The sequence below is a fragment of the Asparagus officinalis genome, unplaced genomic scaffold (assembly GCF_001876935.1).
Source record: "Asparagus officinalis unplaced genomic scaffold, Aspof.V1 AsparagusV1_Un3, whole genome shotgun sequence".
NCBI lineage: Eukaryota > Viridiplantae > Streptophyta > Magnoliopsida > Asparagales > Asparagaceae > Asparagus > Asparagus officinalis.
In genome coordinates, this window is record NW_017972269.1 from 62,462 (window position 1) to 80,022 (window position 17,561).

Sequence of the window (17,561 nt, forward strand, 5' to 3'; positions counted from 1 at the left end):
CGGACTAGGGGCCGTCACAAAGAAGAAGTTGGAAAAGAAGAGGAGACTGGATAGAGGATAAGGGTCCAGTGGAGCCGTTGGGCAGATTCAAGTTGACTCGGCCGTGAGACAGCTTTAGGTCCCCCCTCCTCCCCAACAATCAACCTGACCAAGGAAGCCTAGGCAACAGTTTCCTTGGACTTAATGAGGGCGCCAAGGTCTTTTGATGTCGGAGTCAACCAAAAGATCAGAGTGCTTTGGTCTTATGGTGCCAAGGGCTTTTGCTGAGTGCCTTAGACTTAATAAGGGTGCCAATGTCTTATTACGATCCTTATTGGGAGCCAGAGCAGCGTTGAGCTAGAACCTGAAAAACTAGAGTGCAACTAGAGGAGGCCGTTGAGAGAGGCCTTTAAAATGAGTTAAACCCGAAGCCCCATGGTCCAATATTATATAGGCTAAAGAGGATCATCAACGATTCCCTATCTGTTGAAGAGGGATTGACTGTCTTGTTTAGTTTTGTTTTAGTAGCTCCTCTCCTTCTTTGTCGAGCCAATTAAATCTCCTCACCCTTTACTAAACTGACGAAGGGGAATAATTTTAAAGAAAGGGCCGAACCAAGGTCTCTAAACGCCTCTTTACGTATATTCCACTCGCTTCCTGAGGTTGGAGTCGACCAAAAGATCGGAGTGCCTTGATCTTATGGTGCAAATGGCTTTTGCTGAGTGCCTTGGGCTTAATGAGGGCGCCAATGTCTTTTGATACCTATAGAGATTGTGCTACCAAAATACAATATCAGAAGTAGGATTCAAAAAGATGAAATAAATCCCCATACAAATTGTTGAAAATGTTTTTTAAGGGGCTCGATATTCCAAGGATGCTACATGATCCTTCCATCAGGGCTTCTTAGTCGATACATGCCTGGGCGCAACTCTTCAAGGACTGTGTAGGGTCATTCAAGGATGGATTGATCAACCTTATGCTTAGAACCAGACATGATTGCATGGATAAGAGAAGAGGCCCCATGGTGGGCACCAAACTGTTGATGGTAAGAATCACACAGTTAAATAGTTGAGTTAGGAGTAATTAGGGTCCGTTCTCCCTTCCAAATGTCCAAATTTGACTTTGAGTTGTACTATCCAATACAACGTAGAAACGCGTAAGAGGGTGGGGTTTGTTTCCCCCGTTGTTCCTCCGACGGTCAAGTCAATGGTTTGCTTGAGTGGAGAAGTAAAATGAAATGTGAAAGTTCTAATATACAGTGAGTAGGCTAAAGTTACAGAGAAATTGCTTACCTTGATACAAAGAATAGTTCCCTTATTTATAGAAAAGGTTGTGGGGGTAATTTGGTAACTCTGGCCGAGTATGGGCTTGTGGCTGAGTCAGCATAGGCTTTACAGGTGTCAGTAATGGAGTGGAGGAGATCACTTCCTCATTTAATGTGATGTGATTGGATGCACGCAGCGATGTGTCTTAAAGATTTTCGAGGATGGAGAAATGATGGCGCCTGAACATTTATTTAATGTGATGGGGACAACCTGTCAGCGAAGGGTTCGAGGTATTTGTCGTCTTTCTGCTCGTCTGGTCAAGTGACGGGAGATACCATCTTTCGAGTCATCTTTGCGAGATGTCGGTTGAGGAGCTGGTCGAGTGGGTCGCTTGCCAATTTGACCTAGCAAGGAGGTCGACACGTACCACCTTTCGAGCTGGCTAAAGGGATGTCAACCCGTCGAGCCGTCCGAATGAGGCACTTAGATTGTCTCGAGGTAGATAACTGATTAGATTATACATCTAATGTGGGACATTTGTCTGCTACTGATTGGAGATTAATTCTTAGTGTTCGAAGCACCATAACAGATAGTATAATGAAAATTTATAAGATATTTATAGTACTAAATTATTTAAGAGCCTAATTAAAAAATTAAATTAGATAAATATTTTATAGTATATAATGATTCTAATAGTATTACTTAAACTAAGAATTATAATATTAAATAAGGAAAATTACAGTAAACCCCCATAAACTTTTAATATATTACAGTAAATAAACCCTATGAACTTTCAAAATCACACAAAAACTCTAATAACTTGTGTAGAAAGCTCCAAATAACTTTTAGATAAATTACACTAAACCCCCTAATAAATTTCAAAATACTTTTTTGTGCTACTTTTTGGTTCTAATTTATAGGGTTTATTTGTAAAATTTAGAACATTATTGGGGGTTTCCTTGGAAACAAAGTCATTAGAGATTTAGTGTCATTTTGAAAATTCATAGGGTCTGAAAGTTCATAAGGGTTGGGTGTAATTTAACCTATTAAATAATTATAATAAGAAGTAACTGTTGCAATATATTATAGGTATTAAATGTAATTATCTAGGGAACATCAGGAAAAAGCTAGCAAGATTACTATAACTTTCAAGTTTGAGGAACATATTTAAGAGAACTTATAGAATTAACAATTTTATTTAAGAATAATTTTAGATTTTGGAGACTTATTTAAAGAAGGTTAGCACCGAGTGATTATTATAAGAAAAACATTCAACTATAATAATTACACAATAATAATTAATTCATACATTTCTTTTTGAGCAATATTATGATGCAATTTTATTTATTAACGCATCGTTTTACTATTCAATAAAAAAATTTAAAATTTAAAATATATACGCTCACGTGCAAAACACGTGCATTATACTAGTTTTATAAAAAAATTCTAGCATTTATAACCCTAACTAATCACAAACGCTAATAATATCAGCATATTTATGCAATTTGGGGGGAGTAATACAAGATGTGAAGATTTGGAGGCGTAATATAAAACTAGTAATAGTTAAAGGGACTAATATCAAAAACCCCAGTAAGAAAAGAATCAGAGGGCAAAGTCCAAAAGAAGCAAACTCCCCAATTCTCTCTCAATCAAGTACTCTCTAATGGCGGAAGAAAAGAAAGAGCGGCCGCCCTCCGCCGTCGGCCTGGATGCGAAATGGGACGCGTGTCTTGATCTCGGCATCCGCCGCGTTGTCTACTCTTCTCTCGCCGGCGCCCTCGGCGGCCTCCTCCTCTTTCGTAAATTTCACTCAAAATCCCTACTTCTACTCCTTGAAACCCTAATTTATCCTTCTTTTTTACTGCTTATTTTTGTTAGATTCGGGTTCAAGCGGACTCATAAACAATGTTGGAAGCTGATTTGGATTTTGTCTAAAAGATCGTATCCTGGAGAGCATGACTTAGGGTTTTGCTATGACATCACGAAGGGAACAATCCGACCTCCTATTCTGTGAAATAAGGAATAAAATAATTCATTTTTGTAACATTCTTGATCAAAGTGAACCCTAGATGCTAAAAAACGATGTAGAACTAGGGTCCATTTAGTCCCGCATCGGATATTTAGCTCGTTTGATGTGGGTTTATAAGGGGATTTAAGGATTGGTTCTTTCTTTTCTGCTTTCTTTTTCAATAAAAAGATTTTACGCTTGAGGGCATCACTTAGGGGAATTCATCTGCCTTATTTTCCGCTAAATTTATTGGTGTTATATCCTAGAATAACAGCTAATTCTACGTGCCATTTGAAAAAGCCAATACTTAGAAAGATAATATGGTTTATTGTGGATCGAAATCCTCTTAAAGTCTGGTTGCAAGGTCATAGAAAGCGCTAGGCGGCCTAGGCGTCAGACCGTCTCCAAGAGCCTAGCGCCTAGGCCCCGGCCTAGGTGTTTTCAATATAATCAAAAGTGCTAAGAGGCATAGGAGTTTTTTTTTTGGTTTTATGTAAGTGGTTATGGAGGAGGTTTTGTTGAACCTTGGAGGAGTTGGAGGAGGTGTCTGTAGTCAATGGAGGAGGAGGTGTCTGTAGTCGATGGAGGAGGCCGGAGTTCGGAGGAGGTTAGAAGACATGGAAGCGATGGAAGCGACAACAGAAGAAATCACGACCAAGGCCTTGTAGTGCAGTATGCGTAAATGGTCTCCGCTCCCCTAGGCACTCTCAAGGCCTAGCCTAGATAGCTTGGGTACTCCCTAGGCTTAGGCGGGCTAGGCGAGAGCTTTTTAAAACATTGTCTAGTCACAATGTGATTTGTAAACAACTATGACAATGTAGTAAAAATGTGACTGCAAATTCTTCACGGGTTCTAATTTTAGCGTATCAATTTTCAATTCCCATAATTTATCTATATTATGTATGAGTATGAAGAGTAGGAAACCTCCTAGTTTCCATGGTCTCATTAGCATGTTTTTCTATTTTTAATCCATGATATAGTCTTTGATAGTACATGTATATTTTTTTTAGGGGCACAGCCTGGTCCATCCGCCAACACTTTGTTCGCTTAATGTAGCAATCTTTCCTATATGCTTATGTCAGGCGAGCACGTTGTATGAACATTTTATAATATTTTTTTACATAATTAACGTTTAGGTAGTTACTACCTCTTTTTTACTTAATCTTCTATACCAGTGTGCTTCAGGTTCTCAGAGGTTAAAATCATGCCTTTAGCTTGCTTTTATATGGTCCGTGTCTATCGATTACCTTTTAGATTGTTAGATGAATTACTCCATGTATTAGCTTAACCTGTTAGTTGAGAAATTAAATTCACAAGTGTGGCAAATAATTTCTTTAAAGATTAATTTAGCAGATTGTTTTATGTAGATATTCTTGATAAAGCCAAATCTAGAAACTGTAAAGTACCACTCTACAATGATTTAACTCTTCTCTTTGTTAACCTGCGCTTTGCCCTGCTACTATCCCATATGTCATTCTCACAAGCATATGTTACATGCTAGCGTTTGTTGAAGAAGCGTCAACCTTCTCCACATCTATTAGGTAGTAATAGTTTTTATTTTTGGGTGTGAAAAAAAGGTAGTAATACTTAATGGAGTTGATAACTGAGCATAACCATTTATTTGGTAACTTGACCTTTACCTAAATTTGGTTTGAAATGTCTACTTAGATTTTTGAACATTATCATTCAGTTGTATTTCTCCTTTGTTATTGATTCCTGCAACCATTTTTTTGAACTAACTAATATATGTGATTCTCTTTCTGTTCACTAGGGAGTCCCACAACTCGATGGGCATCTGTAGCTTTTGGTACTGGTTTAGGGATTGGAACAGCATATACTGAATGCTCTTACATATTTGATGGTTCTCTTCCCAAGTGGTCAACACCACAGGCTTCAACTGTCCCATCAGTTTCTTCTCAAGTAAAGTTTTTTATATATTTATCTTTCATTTAGCCATTCCCTTTGTTAATTATGTTTCATAGAATGAGATAAAAGCTATTCTTTACCCAGCTTTATTGGTCTACGTGCAAGCTACTTTTTGTTAAATCTTTAGTTATACCATTTGTGTTGATTATGGTTATGCCATCTATAGCTTACATATTGTGCCATGGACTTTAGAACTTAGAAATATTTAATCATTAATTCTTATTTAGTGATTAATTCTTTCTTATAGTTTTCTTTGGTGATGTTGCAAGGCTTTAACAGGCGACTTAGATGTTATTTGGTTCACTTCAAATTGTAAACCTTTCTTTCAAATTTGTTTCTGTCAGACTACAAAAAAGATTTTAGTAATAATACACGAGTTCTTTTAGGGGCTGTTTGGTTCGCTATTATAAGAGGTGGAAAACTCAGAAAACCCCTCCACGTCAGATTTTTAGCCCTCCACGTCAGCTTTTTTGTTTCCGTCCATTTCTTTGTGCCGCTTTGGTTCGCTCGAATGGAAGAGGGAAAACCCTGCTGAAATCGCCGCCAACTAAGATTTTTTTCCCTCTCCGATTTCCTTCCCCAACCAAGTGAAATTGATGAAAACTCTGCCACGTCAGATTTTTTTCCTTCTCTGTTTTGTTTACAAAAGTTTTCCTTTTTTTTCTATGCGAACCAAACACAAGAAAAGTAAATACAATGGTTTCCCACCATTTTTTATGTGCGAACCAAAGCAAAACAATCTATTTCTTGGAAAAGTTTAAAAAACCCAAAGCAAAACAATCTATTTCTTGGAAAAGTTTAAAAAACTCAAAACTTGTGTTTCTTTACATGGAATTGCATTTCTCTATATCAAGGAAACGAAAACTTGTGTTTCTTTACATGGAATTGCATTTCTCTATATCAAGGAAACGAACCAAACAACCCCTTAAGGGAAAATTGCCTCCACCCCTGTTAAAAAAGTCTGCTTCCCACTAAGTCCAAAAACCTTAAGCTTGGCCCCTAGATTCCTTTTCCATTACTTTTCCCCTTTACCCCACCAGATTTTGATTAACTCTACAATATCCTTTATCCCTTTCAGTGATGACAATAAAAGTGGGCTTTTGATTGAGAGCTCAAATGGAAACGTTCAGGGATTTAGTTTGAATAGAAGGAGGTGGTCATGGCATTTCGGTTTGAGTTTGAGGAGGAGGTTGCCATGATGTTTCTTGTTTGAGCTTGAGGAGGAAGGGGGAGGCCATGTGGTTTTAGTGTGAGCTTGAAAAGGAGGAAGGAGGAGGAGGTCGCCGGCGGCGGAGCCATGAATTTTAGCAAGGGGATCCAAAAAATAATTAAACTCCACAACATAAAGATTTTCCCCAATTAATTAGTATCTAAACATCATTACATAATAAGATTGTCAAATCGTATTTCCTATTAGAATGTAGTGTTTATAATACCATTCTTTTTCCCTATTGATACCGTTTCATGACATCTTCCTCACCAATGTACAAAATATATATTTTTTGTGGGTTCCCCCCCTTAAACCACATTTAATTTAGGGCAATTATACACAAATCAACTTTCATTTCTAATTTATATAGAAACCACCTATAATTTGCATTTTCATTATAATTAACCACCTGGACCCACATATTTGTCATTAAACCCATTTATACCCTTACAAAACTTATGTTTTGCACATGCCTCTCACTCTAACCCATCGTTATCCAACCCACCTTTATCCAGACCCTTAACCGTTGGACCCTACCTAACTAAAACAAAACAAATGAAATAAATAAAAAAGAAAATCTAATAAGTCCCATACCCCCCCCTCTCTCTCTCTCTCTCTTAAGCCCACCCCAACCCCAAGTACTCAACCCTAAATCCTTTAAATTTCTTGTAAAGAAGAAGAAATCACAACAAATTTTTGATTTTTACTATGGATTGAAGAAGATGGACATGGACTTTCTTTCTCATGAAGTTGTTGTTGCTTCTTCTTCCTTTACATATGAGGAATCTGAGGTGGAATGCAAATGTGGGTTTGGGACATTCTAACAGACAACTTTTCTGCTAATAGAATAAGAAAATGGAGGGGGGGGGGGGAATTTTTGGAGGCGGTGTTCAGGATCATAGCATCTTCTTCAACCTCCCCTCATGCAGTTTTTTTTCCTTTTTAATTTTAAGGTTATGTAGGTATGGGTTCAGTTAAGACTTGGGTTTAGTTTAGGGTTAGGTTGGTTAGGGGTTTAGGGTGTGATTTGGTTAATGGGTCAACAATTAAGGGTTGGGTTAAGGGTAGGAGGCACGTGCAAAACGAGTAAGTTTATAAGGGTAGAATTGGGTTTAATGATAAATATGGAGGTCCAAGTGATTAATTAGAATAAAACACAAATTGTAGGTGGTTTCTACATAAATTAAAAATGAAAGGTTGTTTGTGTATAATTATCCTAAATTAAAGCGGTTTCCAGGAAAAAAACCCATTTTTTGTAGTGTAAGACGGCAAATAATCATTTATATACTCATCCCCCATAGGGTTTCAATGGTCATTATTAATAATTTTCATTATCAAAAATACTCTTTCAACACTTGTTGCATTAGGCAAGATTAGCCCAACTTCGCCAATTTGTACACCAACCATCTTTCATTCAGCCAAGTTCTTAGCAAGTTTATCAATCCCTAAGTTGCATGAAACGGGTATGAGTACTAGTCTGAACATTGTTATCGAGGCGTGCGTCCCAAGCGCGGGGCGCTACGAGCTGGGACAATTACGCCCCGCACCAGAGGCGGGACGCTGCACGCACATGAGGCGCGTGCCTCGCGTGCGCCTCGTGTGCGCCTCGCGTGCGTTTCGTGTGCGACTAGCACGCGTTTGACACCTGCATCATGTAATAGACTTTCTTCTGTTTTTTAAATAATTTACATATTACATATTTACATCATGTAATAGACTCTTTCTTGCTAGTTGCTAATCCATACTTCATCTTTTCATGTTTAACCTATAAAAAGAAACAATAATTAGTAATTTAGTATACTTGTTTGCTAATTGTAACTTTCTTCTCTAATTAGCATGCTAACTAGAACATTATGAACATGTAAATATGTAATTGTTACCTTCATTCTTCATCTTTTCATGCTAACTAGCAAATAGCAATTAAGAATGCTAACTAGAAAATTATGAATAGTCATGTTTGTTAATCACTTAATTGTTACTTAAAAATACATATATCATATTTTAAATAAAAATACATATTTTTTATTTGTTACTTGTTTGTTTTGTTTCATAGATTTTTGCTTATGTTGGAGATTATCTTGCATTGTGATTTGTGAAAACTTATGAACTTCTCTATGTTATGCATGCTAATTAAGACTCTTTCGTGATTTAGTAGGTGAAATTATATTTCTTAGTCTTTTTATGTGATAATTTATAAACTTGTTGCTTATATGCTTATTTGTCTTATGTTGGAAAATATTAGTTTGAGTTGTGGCTTAATTCAATGAGGCGTGCGCATCGTTGTGCGCTTTGCGCATGATGCGCGTAAGGGGCCATTGCGCCCCGCATTGCGCCTTACGCCTCGATAACACTGATTCCGAATGCGGGTACGGGGATACAACTACATATATATTGAAATTAATAATTTGCATAAGATCATTATTGTTTCCTACTTCATGTGTCATTAGAATTATAATTCCTATCACATTTTTAAGTTTCTTTTATTAAATTGATTATTATAAATTAGAAATTGCTCATACTAGAAACCCAAAGGTCCCAAACAACCCTTTAATAGTTTTTAGCTTAGGTATGGGCTGAAACAAACCCGACCCACATCTGACTAGTATTAGGAAATGAATGTGAAGTGTAAGTTATATATCCAAGAAGTGTTTGACAAGTATTTTAAACTAAAACATATATATCATATAGTTGAGTACATGTCATCATTGTTATCGAGGCGCAAGGCGCAATACAGGGCGCAAAGGCCTCTTACACGCACCATGCGTAAGGCGCACAACGATGCACGCGCCTCAATGAATTGAGACGCACAACTGAAACTAATATTTTTCAACATAAGACAAAGAAGCATATAAGCAACATGTTTATAAATTATCACATAAAATACCAAGAAATATAATTTCACCGACTAAATCACGAAAGTGTCTTAATTAGCATGCATAACATAGAGAAGTTCATAAGTTTTTATAAATCACAATGCAAGATAATCTCTAACATAAGCAAAAGTCTATGAAACAAAACAAGCAAGTAACAAATAAGAAATATGTATTTTTATTTAAAATGTGATATATGTATTTTTAAGTAACAATTAAGTGATTAAAAAACATAATTATTCATAATTTTCTAGTTAGCATTCTTAATTGCTATTTGCTAGTTAGCATGAAAAGATGGAGAATGAAGGTAATAATTATATATTTACATGTTCATAATTTTCTAGTTAGCATGCTAATTAGAGAAGGAAGTTACAATTAGCAAATAAGTATACTAAATTACTAATTATTATTTTCTTTTTATAAGTTAAACATGAAAAGATGGAGAATGGATTAGCAACTAGCAAGAAAGAGTCTATTACATGATGTAAATATGTAATATGTAAATTATTTAAAAAAACAGAAGAAATAGTCTATTACATGATGCAGGTGTCAAGTGCGTGCGAGACGCACACGAGGCGGTTGTGCGCGCCTCGTGTGCGTGCAGCGCCCCGCCTCTGGTGCGGGGCGCAATTGCCCCTGCCCGTAGCGCCCCGTGCCCGGGGCACACGCCTCGATAACAATGCATGTCATAATAAATGTATGCATAAATTCAAGGAGTGTCCATGAAGTTAGGGTACGAGAATGTGTTAAATACGTGTCGAGTATGGGTGTGGCTTCATGATAACCTGGATAACATAGATCGATCCATTCATTTTCAGAAAAGTAATGACGTGTAGCTACATAAGAGATGTATCTCTCGAGTTGATTGCTAAGCTCTATGTGATCTATCTTTGAAATTTTTTATGACAAGAATCCAAATAAAAGTTAATCTTTTATGAAATTGGTTTTAATATTGTCCAAAAGTCTTTATTAAATTCTAAATTGACATTACTAATATCTCGAAAGAAATAACAAGCCTAGTCGTGTAAAAGGGCATCATAAAAAGATAAATCAGTTAAACTACATTTAACCGAAAATTAAAAAAAAACAACTAGAGCGCAGAGGAACAATCATAGTACGTGGCAATTTCGTGCTCAAAACTAGAATGGAAGTGAAGTGCTGTTTTAAAGTTGAGATAATTATGAATTTAACCCACTACAAAATAATTATTAGCACCAAGTACCCTGCACCCTTCCTCCGGACTTTTTTTTAAAATTATTTTATGGGTGGGGGCTAGAGCCTTTGTGGCCCTAATGTGGCTTCGCCGCTGACCGTTGCTTGAGGTTTTGATGTGAACTCGAGGATGAGAAAGAAAGAGGAGGCAAAAGAGTGGTTTAATGTTTATTGGATTTTGTTAAGGGAGTGAAGGGATCTTATCTAAGGAGGAAGCAAGAGGTGAATGAGAGGTTTGTGGAGGAATTTATTAGAATTTTGGAGTGAGAAAGAATGACGACAACGAGGAGAGCATGTGTTAGTACTTATGCAGCACAAAAGATAACTATCTTTGAAATTTTTTAAGACAAGAATCCAAATGAAAATTAATCTTTCATGAAATTGGTTTTAATATTGTCCAAAAGTCTTTATTAAATTCTAAATTGGCATTACTAATATCTCGAAAGAAATAACAAGCCTAGTCGTGTAAAAGGGCACCATAAAAAGATAAATTAGTTAAACTACATTTAACCGAAAATTAAAAAAAAGCAACTAGAGCGCAGAGGAACAGTCATAGTACGTGGCAATTTCGTGCTCAAAGCTATAATGGAAGTGAAAGAGCTGTTATAAGGTTGAGATAATTATGAATTTAACCCACTACAAAATAATTATTAGCACTAAGTACCCTGCACCCCTACCCCAGACTTTTTTTTAAACTATTTTAAGGGTGGGGGGCTAGAGCCTTTGTGGCCCTAATGTGGCTTCGCCCTTGGCTGTTGCTTGGGGTTTTGATGTGAACTCGAGGATGAGAAAGATAGAGGAGGCAAAAGAGTGGTTTAATTTTTAATGGATTTTGTTAAGGGAGTGAAGGGATCTTATCTAAGGAGGAAGCAAGAGGTGAATGAGAGGTTTGTGGAGGAATTTATTGGAATTTTGGAGTGAGAAAGAATGACGACAATGAGGAGAGCATGCGTTAGTACTTATGCAACACAAAAGATAACTAGAAAACATAGAAAAATGCAAAAAATAACTGGTAAAAAGTAACTAGAAAGCAATCAAATATAAAATATGACTAGTATAAAAAATTAACTACGAAAATAAAAGCTAGCCTTTTCTTGTTACCCTTTACGTGTTCTGGTACTTTTTTACTTTCCTTGTTACCTTTTGTGTTTTCTAGTTACCTTCTGCTAGATACTTTTTATCTTTCTCGGCCACCTTTTGTAATTTTTTTATTATGGTGCGCCTTAAACCCAAATTCCTATCTTCTTTCTCCTCTCTTCTCAAATCCTCAAACTTGGTTCTCAATGGCCATTGCCGCTGCCTCTTCTTCTTCCTCATAAAACTAAAACCCTTGTATACTATATTTCCCATATCCTCCCCTTTCCTCCTCAAATCCTAAGTTTCACTTTTTGTTCGCCATCTCACTCCGCTATCGTCTTAACTCAAACCCTCAACTTTTTCTCCTTCGTGGCTATGGTGACCTCCTCCTTCCTCCTCAAACCAAAGCCTCCATCCTCTCTCCTGTCACGCGACCCTCCACTCTCCTCCAATTTCCTGTCCTCACCATCTTCCCCTCTCACTCCCTCCTCTATTGAGTTCTGTCATGGCCTCCCCTTCTTTTAACACCTTCAAATGATGGCTGAAAAAGGGAATATGAATATTTGTGGGTTAATCCATTCGTTTGTGGGGACAAGGGGCAGGTATATAAATGGAAGTTTAGATGTATGAACTTTATGTGTATGCTTATTTTCTTTAGTTTCATGGGTTTGAAATATCATATTGCTAAGTTTCATTAGAGACATGGTCACAAGAGAGACAAACATTAGGAGAGAGGATTACACTTCATACTGCTAGCGAGAATATTAAGGCTATGTTTTTTTTGATAGTGAAGGTATAATTTTAAAATATTCCGGACCCACCTTCTTAGCCCGTGTTCCCCCCCACCCACCCCAAATTGGTTCGGACTACTTTAAGGAGGAACTATTTAATCCCCCCAAAAGTGTACTATTATAAACCCACCTCACCCCCTCTTTTACAATCAATGTATTATTTATCTAGGGGGGTTAAGATTTTTGGACAAACATACCCCTACCATTTTAAATTTCTACTGATTTTTTTCCTTTGATATTGCCATCACTTATTTTTTTCCCTTTATCAACTTCTTTTTTTTGCGTGATGTTTATATCGCTTTATTTTTCGCGCTACCGGACGGGGGGTGGGGGGTCATCGACATCTATTTTTTGCGCAAAATCAAGCGAGAAATCGGCCACCATTTCTATGAGAACTTTTTCATCATTTTGTTTCCTCAAAGCCAATGTCAAGAGAGCACATTAGCTTGTCTAAAGAAAAGCAAATCGTGCATCAAAATGATCTGCTCTATCATCACCATGGGTTCACGCTTCTATGCATTACTTTGAAGTTATACATTAATTTTATTTCATGGTGCAACCCTTGTTGAATTCGTTCTTGTTCTTTTTCTTTCCTCTTTTTGGTGGCCATGTATGTTTAAGTAGTGTTTTTATTTTTATTTTTCCATTGGTTTGTAGTTTCATTTTGTGTAGTTTTTCTTAAATGTCAGAGTGAGTATATTTACAATTTATAACTACTTCCAGAATTAGTCGAACACACTATCATGAATTGGCATGTTTATTTTCTTTTTCTGGGTTGGTCACTTAGCATTTCTGTGCGGTACTAAGAGATGGCTTTTTTTTTATGCGCAAGCAATATTTGATATTTTGTTGGAAGAATTACATTTTTAATTAGAGGTTTTAGTTTTCACGATTATATTTTGTTAAATGAATAAGTTATTTATTGTATCATTATTGGCATAGGGTAATATGTGGATTTTTTTGACAATGTCATGCCCATGTTTTTTGTTGTGAAATAGATGAATTACTACAATATTAATAGTCTTGACGGGGGAAAAAAATGTCATTTTGCTTATGACATTAGTCTGAACATTCATAATCCCCTAAAAACAAACACTAATATGGATTGTTTCAAGTTACTCCGAATATTAGTTCATATGAAAGCAAACATTAAAGTGAACTAGAATAGTTCGAGGATAACACAGTCCGAATACTATAGTCCGAAGATTATATTACCCCTTAGTTCCAGGATAGAAAAACAAATATGGCCGAAGAACAGGACTTATCTCCTTGTAGGAGGACGAGGAATCTTCTATTAGTCTTTTGGTGGATGATTATCTTATGGCTGAGACTTTCAAGATGCAGACCTTTTAAGGAAAGAATTAGCTAGATGTAACGCCCCGCCCCAGAATCCCGGAGTCGGTACGCTATTAGGTCTGATGGACTGGCCTCACAAACCACCACATGTCTTTTCAGCAAGTTTTATCCTCACTCACGCGCTCCCTGGAAAACTTCCCAGGGGGTCACCCATCCTACAATTTCTTCAGGCCAAGCACGCTTAACTTTGGAGTTTCTAAGAGTTGGGTTCCCGAAAAGAAGATGCATCTTGGTGGTATGAGTATTCCAATCAAATCTATCAACACTAATCACATCACCCTCTCAAGGGTTGGGGTATTACAATCTCCCTCACTTAAACTCGCAATGTCCTCGTTGCGCCAAATCATATCATCCAAGATCGTACCATCCGTGTGAGATTCTAGAGGTGGCTCCTACGACCTCAAGAGGTGGCTCCCGCCCTCTCGACGTAGCACTTTGCGTCGCATAGCACTTAGCTCTCACAATTCGGGTTGGCTTGGCTCTGATACCATTTGTAACGCCCCGCCCCAGAATCCCGGAGTCGGTACGCTATTAGATATGATGGACTGGCCTCACAAACCATCTCATGTCTTTTCAGCACGTTTTGTCCTCACTCACGCGCTCCCTGGAAAACTTTCCAGGGGGTCACCCATCCTAGAATTTCTCCAGGCCAAGCACGCTTAACTTTGGAGTTTCTAAGAGTTGGGTTCCCGAAAAGAAGATGCATCTTGATGATATGAGTATTCCAATCAAATCTATCAACACTAATCACATCACCCTCTCAAGGGTTGGGGTATTACACTAGAAATTGCAGGTTAATAGAATTTTGCCAATAGAAGTCATATGAGGAAGTTACCTATCCATGTAGATTATGCATTCCATATTTAGAGAAAATAGAACAGGCAATGATATTATTCATCTAACCCTAATCTTTCTTAAATAGAGATTAGGAGGATATTATAACATAGATATGCGATAAAATCATATCTAATCACAACCCACAATATCTCATAATATTTACCAAATCTACTAATACCAAGTTATCAATAACATACTATATATGCCCAACTTGTTATAAATGGGAACAAAACAACTAGTTGGAAAAGCTTTGATAATGTTATCTTTGCTCGGATTACTTGAAGATGTCAGCAATCATAAAAGTGTAGTCATAGCTTGAAGTAAGCTAGTAGAAATTCTAGACGGTAAGTCAGTAGATACCCTAGATAGGTAAGTCAATGGAAACCCTAGGCAGGTAAGCCAGCATGAACAATATAAAACCTTTGATTGATCTATCTCTCACTCAATCGCTTGATCTTGATGTTGGTGTCATTGACGAGAAAGATGATAACATCAGGACACCTCACAACAAATCAACAAAGTTCATATGATCTAATAGGAAATGCTGATCATTGAAGCCAATTTGCATGCAATAAGAGATCAGAGAGGTACTGTTCACAGAAAACCGTACATGCGAATTACTGTTTACATGAACAGGTAAAGCTGAGCAATAGTAGCCGCCTCCCCCCTCTCTTTTGTGGAGATAGTTCTTTTCTTATGTTGTTTAAGCTAAAGATGTGAATCCGCCAAAGCTGTGGTGGAGGCTGCCGAGGGGAGTATGAAGCCAATGCAAAAACACCTTCGACAGCCTCAAGAACTAGAAAGAGAGAAGTTTCTATAGGATCAATGAAGCTTTGATGCCATGTTGAGAAATAGGAAAGGTAATATTATTATTCATCTAATCCTAGTCTCTCGTAAATAGAGATTAGGAGGATATTGCATAATAAGTATGAGATAAAATCATATCTAATCACATCTCACAATATGTAATACCTCATGATATATATTAAATCTACTAATACCAAATTATCAATAATATCTAATACCATAATTTCCATTTATTGATTTTTGGGGAAATCTGGTTCCCTGCTCCCTTATTTCTAGTATTAGACATTTTTCCCATGTGAAACAAACCCACATGATGGCTTGTCAGTCCCAACTTCAGAAAATGTTCTGTCGATCGCATGAACATACTTGGTTCTTGTGATTTGCAGTACTTGTAGTTAATAAAGTAAATGTGGGTCATCCAATTTGCCTCTGAATTATATGCTTTTGTAGATGGGTGCAAATAAGATAACGATGCTTGGTCATATTAAATCACTATCACATCCACTTACATGTACATATACTGATGCACATACATATATACATGCATGCATGCACAACTGTTACCTCGGTACTTCCATCATGAAGTCATACCCATAACTGACACGTACCAGACACTTATCCGTACCCAAACTTCATGGACACTCCTTGGATATATGCATACATTTATTCAGACATGTGCTCAACTATATGATATGTGTTTTAATTTTAAAACCCTTGTCAAACACTTATTGAATGTATATCCTACGCAATGTTCACATCCATTTCTTGAAACTGACATAGGCGTGGTTCGTTTCAGCCCATATCCAAGTTTAAAACTATGATTTTCAAGGGTCGTTTGGGTGTCTATTTCAAATACGAGTAGCTTCCAATTTATAATAATCAACACAATAAAAGAAACCTAAAAACATGATAGGAATTTAATTCTAATAACACATGAATTGAAAAACAATAATGATCTCATGTAAATTATTAATCTCAATATATATAGATGTAGCCGTGTCCCTGTACCCTACATTTTACAATTTTGCCATTAAAGTCCTGTAGCCGCACCCGTACCGGTACCCTTACCTGTTTTCCTGCAACTTAGATGCACAGACACATTCTTGCATGTTCCTTCATAATATGTACGTGCAATTTTATCAATACAGATTTGAGTGTTAAGTCTTTCTCACTATATGAGAGATCACCGGCAAGAACCTATTCTCAAGCTAATCACTGGAAGAATTGCGAGAGTCATTTTTTGACAATCCACACTGGTTATTATCTTGCTGTAGGCATCCGTAATAGGCTAATAATAAAATGTCAAGAATTTTGTAGATCTTTTACTGTGTGTACAAGGGTTTGTTTTTCTATATTTGGCTACACTATCATCTTTATGGTGACTCACTTGAGCATGAAAGATATCTCACGACCATCCCATTTCTTGTTCATAGACTAAATTGGATACTGAACAAGATGAATGGTATATATCACTCACGAATGCTCCATTATGGAGTTCTCAGTTCTTACTAAAGTTTTCACCGTGTAGTTCTCTGACATACACGCACAGACCCATTTCTCTGTTTTCTCAGTGGCTCATACCCCATCTTTGTATCCTGTAACTCATGCAGTTTATATCCCTTCCTGGAATTAGATCCAGTTATGTGAAGCCTTGTGTCTTCAGACTAGAATTGGAGAAATATGTGGTCACGTTTGAGCTCACTGCCAAATTGTAACAACCTTATTTTTTCACTTCCTCTTGCTCGTTTGTTGCTAATAAGAACTTATTTTGTATCTACTATCAGCATGGAGAAACTCATTAGTTTTTTATCGATTTATTTGTAGGAGGGACAAGATTAAAAGCATTGCAAAGCTGATGATGGAAAGCTTGGAGGATTGTAATCGTCTCTTCTGATGTTAACGATGTTGGTGTTTTTTTTTTTCATGCGTCTGCAGCAAAGTTCTAAAGTTGCAGTATTGTTATTCCTCTGTTATTCTCATGTTTGCTGGTTGAGAAGCAGATAATAAATGTTTTCTTACATTTCATCGTGCAAACTACTAGAAGTGAGAGTTGGAAGTTTTTGATGCCATACCTATTGAAAGTTCTATCTAATGTGAAACGTTTAAATTCATCAGTGGGATATATAACTTGATCAACTGTGGAAGCTTCGTAAATGAATTAATCGACATTGTTGACGCTCAAGTAATACACTATTATCAAAACTCCAATTCTTGTGAATGTTG

At 36.9% G+C, this 17,561-nt stretch overlaps 1 protein-coding gene across 1 annotated transcript; it reads left to right on the forward strand.

The window, feature by feature from the left end:
* Positions 1-2,827: 2,827 nt before the first annotated feature.
* Positions 2,828-17,474, forward strand: LOC109827032. Its single transcript, XM_020394000.1, has 3 exons — positions 2,828-3,043; positions 5,024-5,172; positions 17,163-17,474. Exons 1-3 carry the CDS (start codon positions 2,908-2,910, stop codon positions 17,175-17,177), a joined length of 300 nt encoding a protein of 99 aa, XP_020249589.1. The 5' UTR covers positions 2,828-2,907; the 3' UTR covers positions 17,178-17,474.
* Positions 17,475-17,561: the final 87 nt, after the last annotated feature.

Excerpts from the sequence above, each read along its gene's own strand:
- LOC109827032 (XM_020394000.1), top strand. The coding sequence starts at position 2,908 with ATGGCGGAAGAAAAGAAAGAGCGGCCGCCCTCCGCCGTCGGCCTGGAT. Across the intron at positions 3,044-5,023 it reads CGGCGGCCTCCTCCTCTTTC|GGAGTCCCACAACTCGATGG; the intron begins GTAAATTTCACT and ends TCTGTTCACTAG.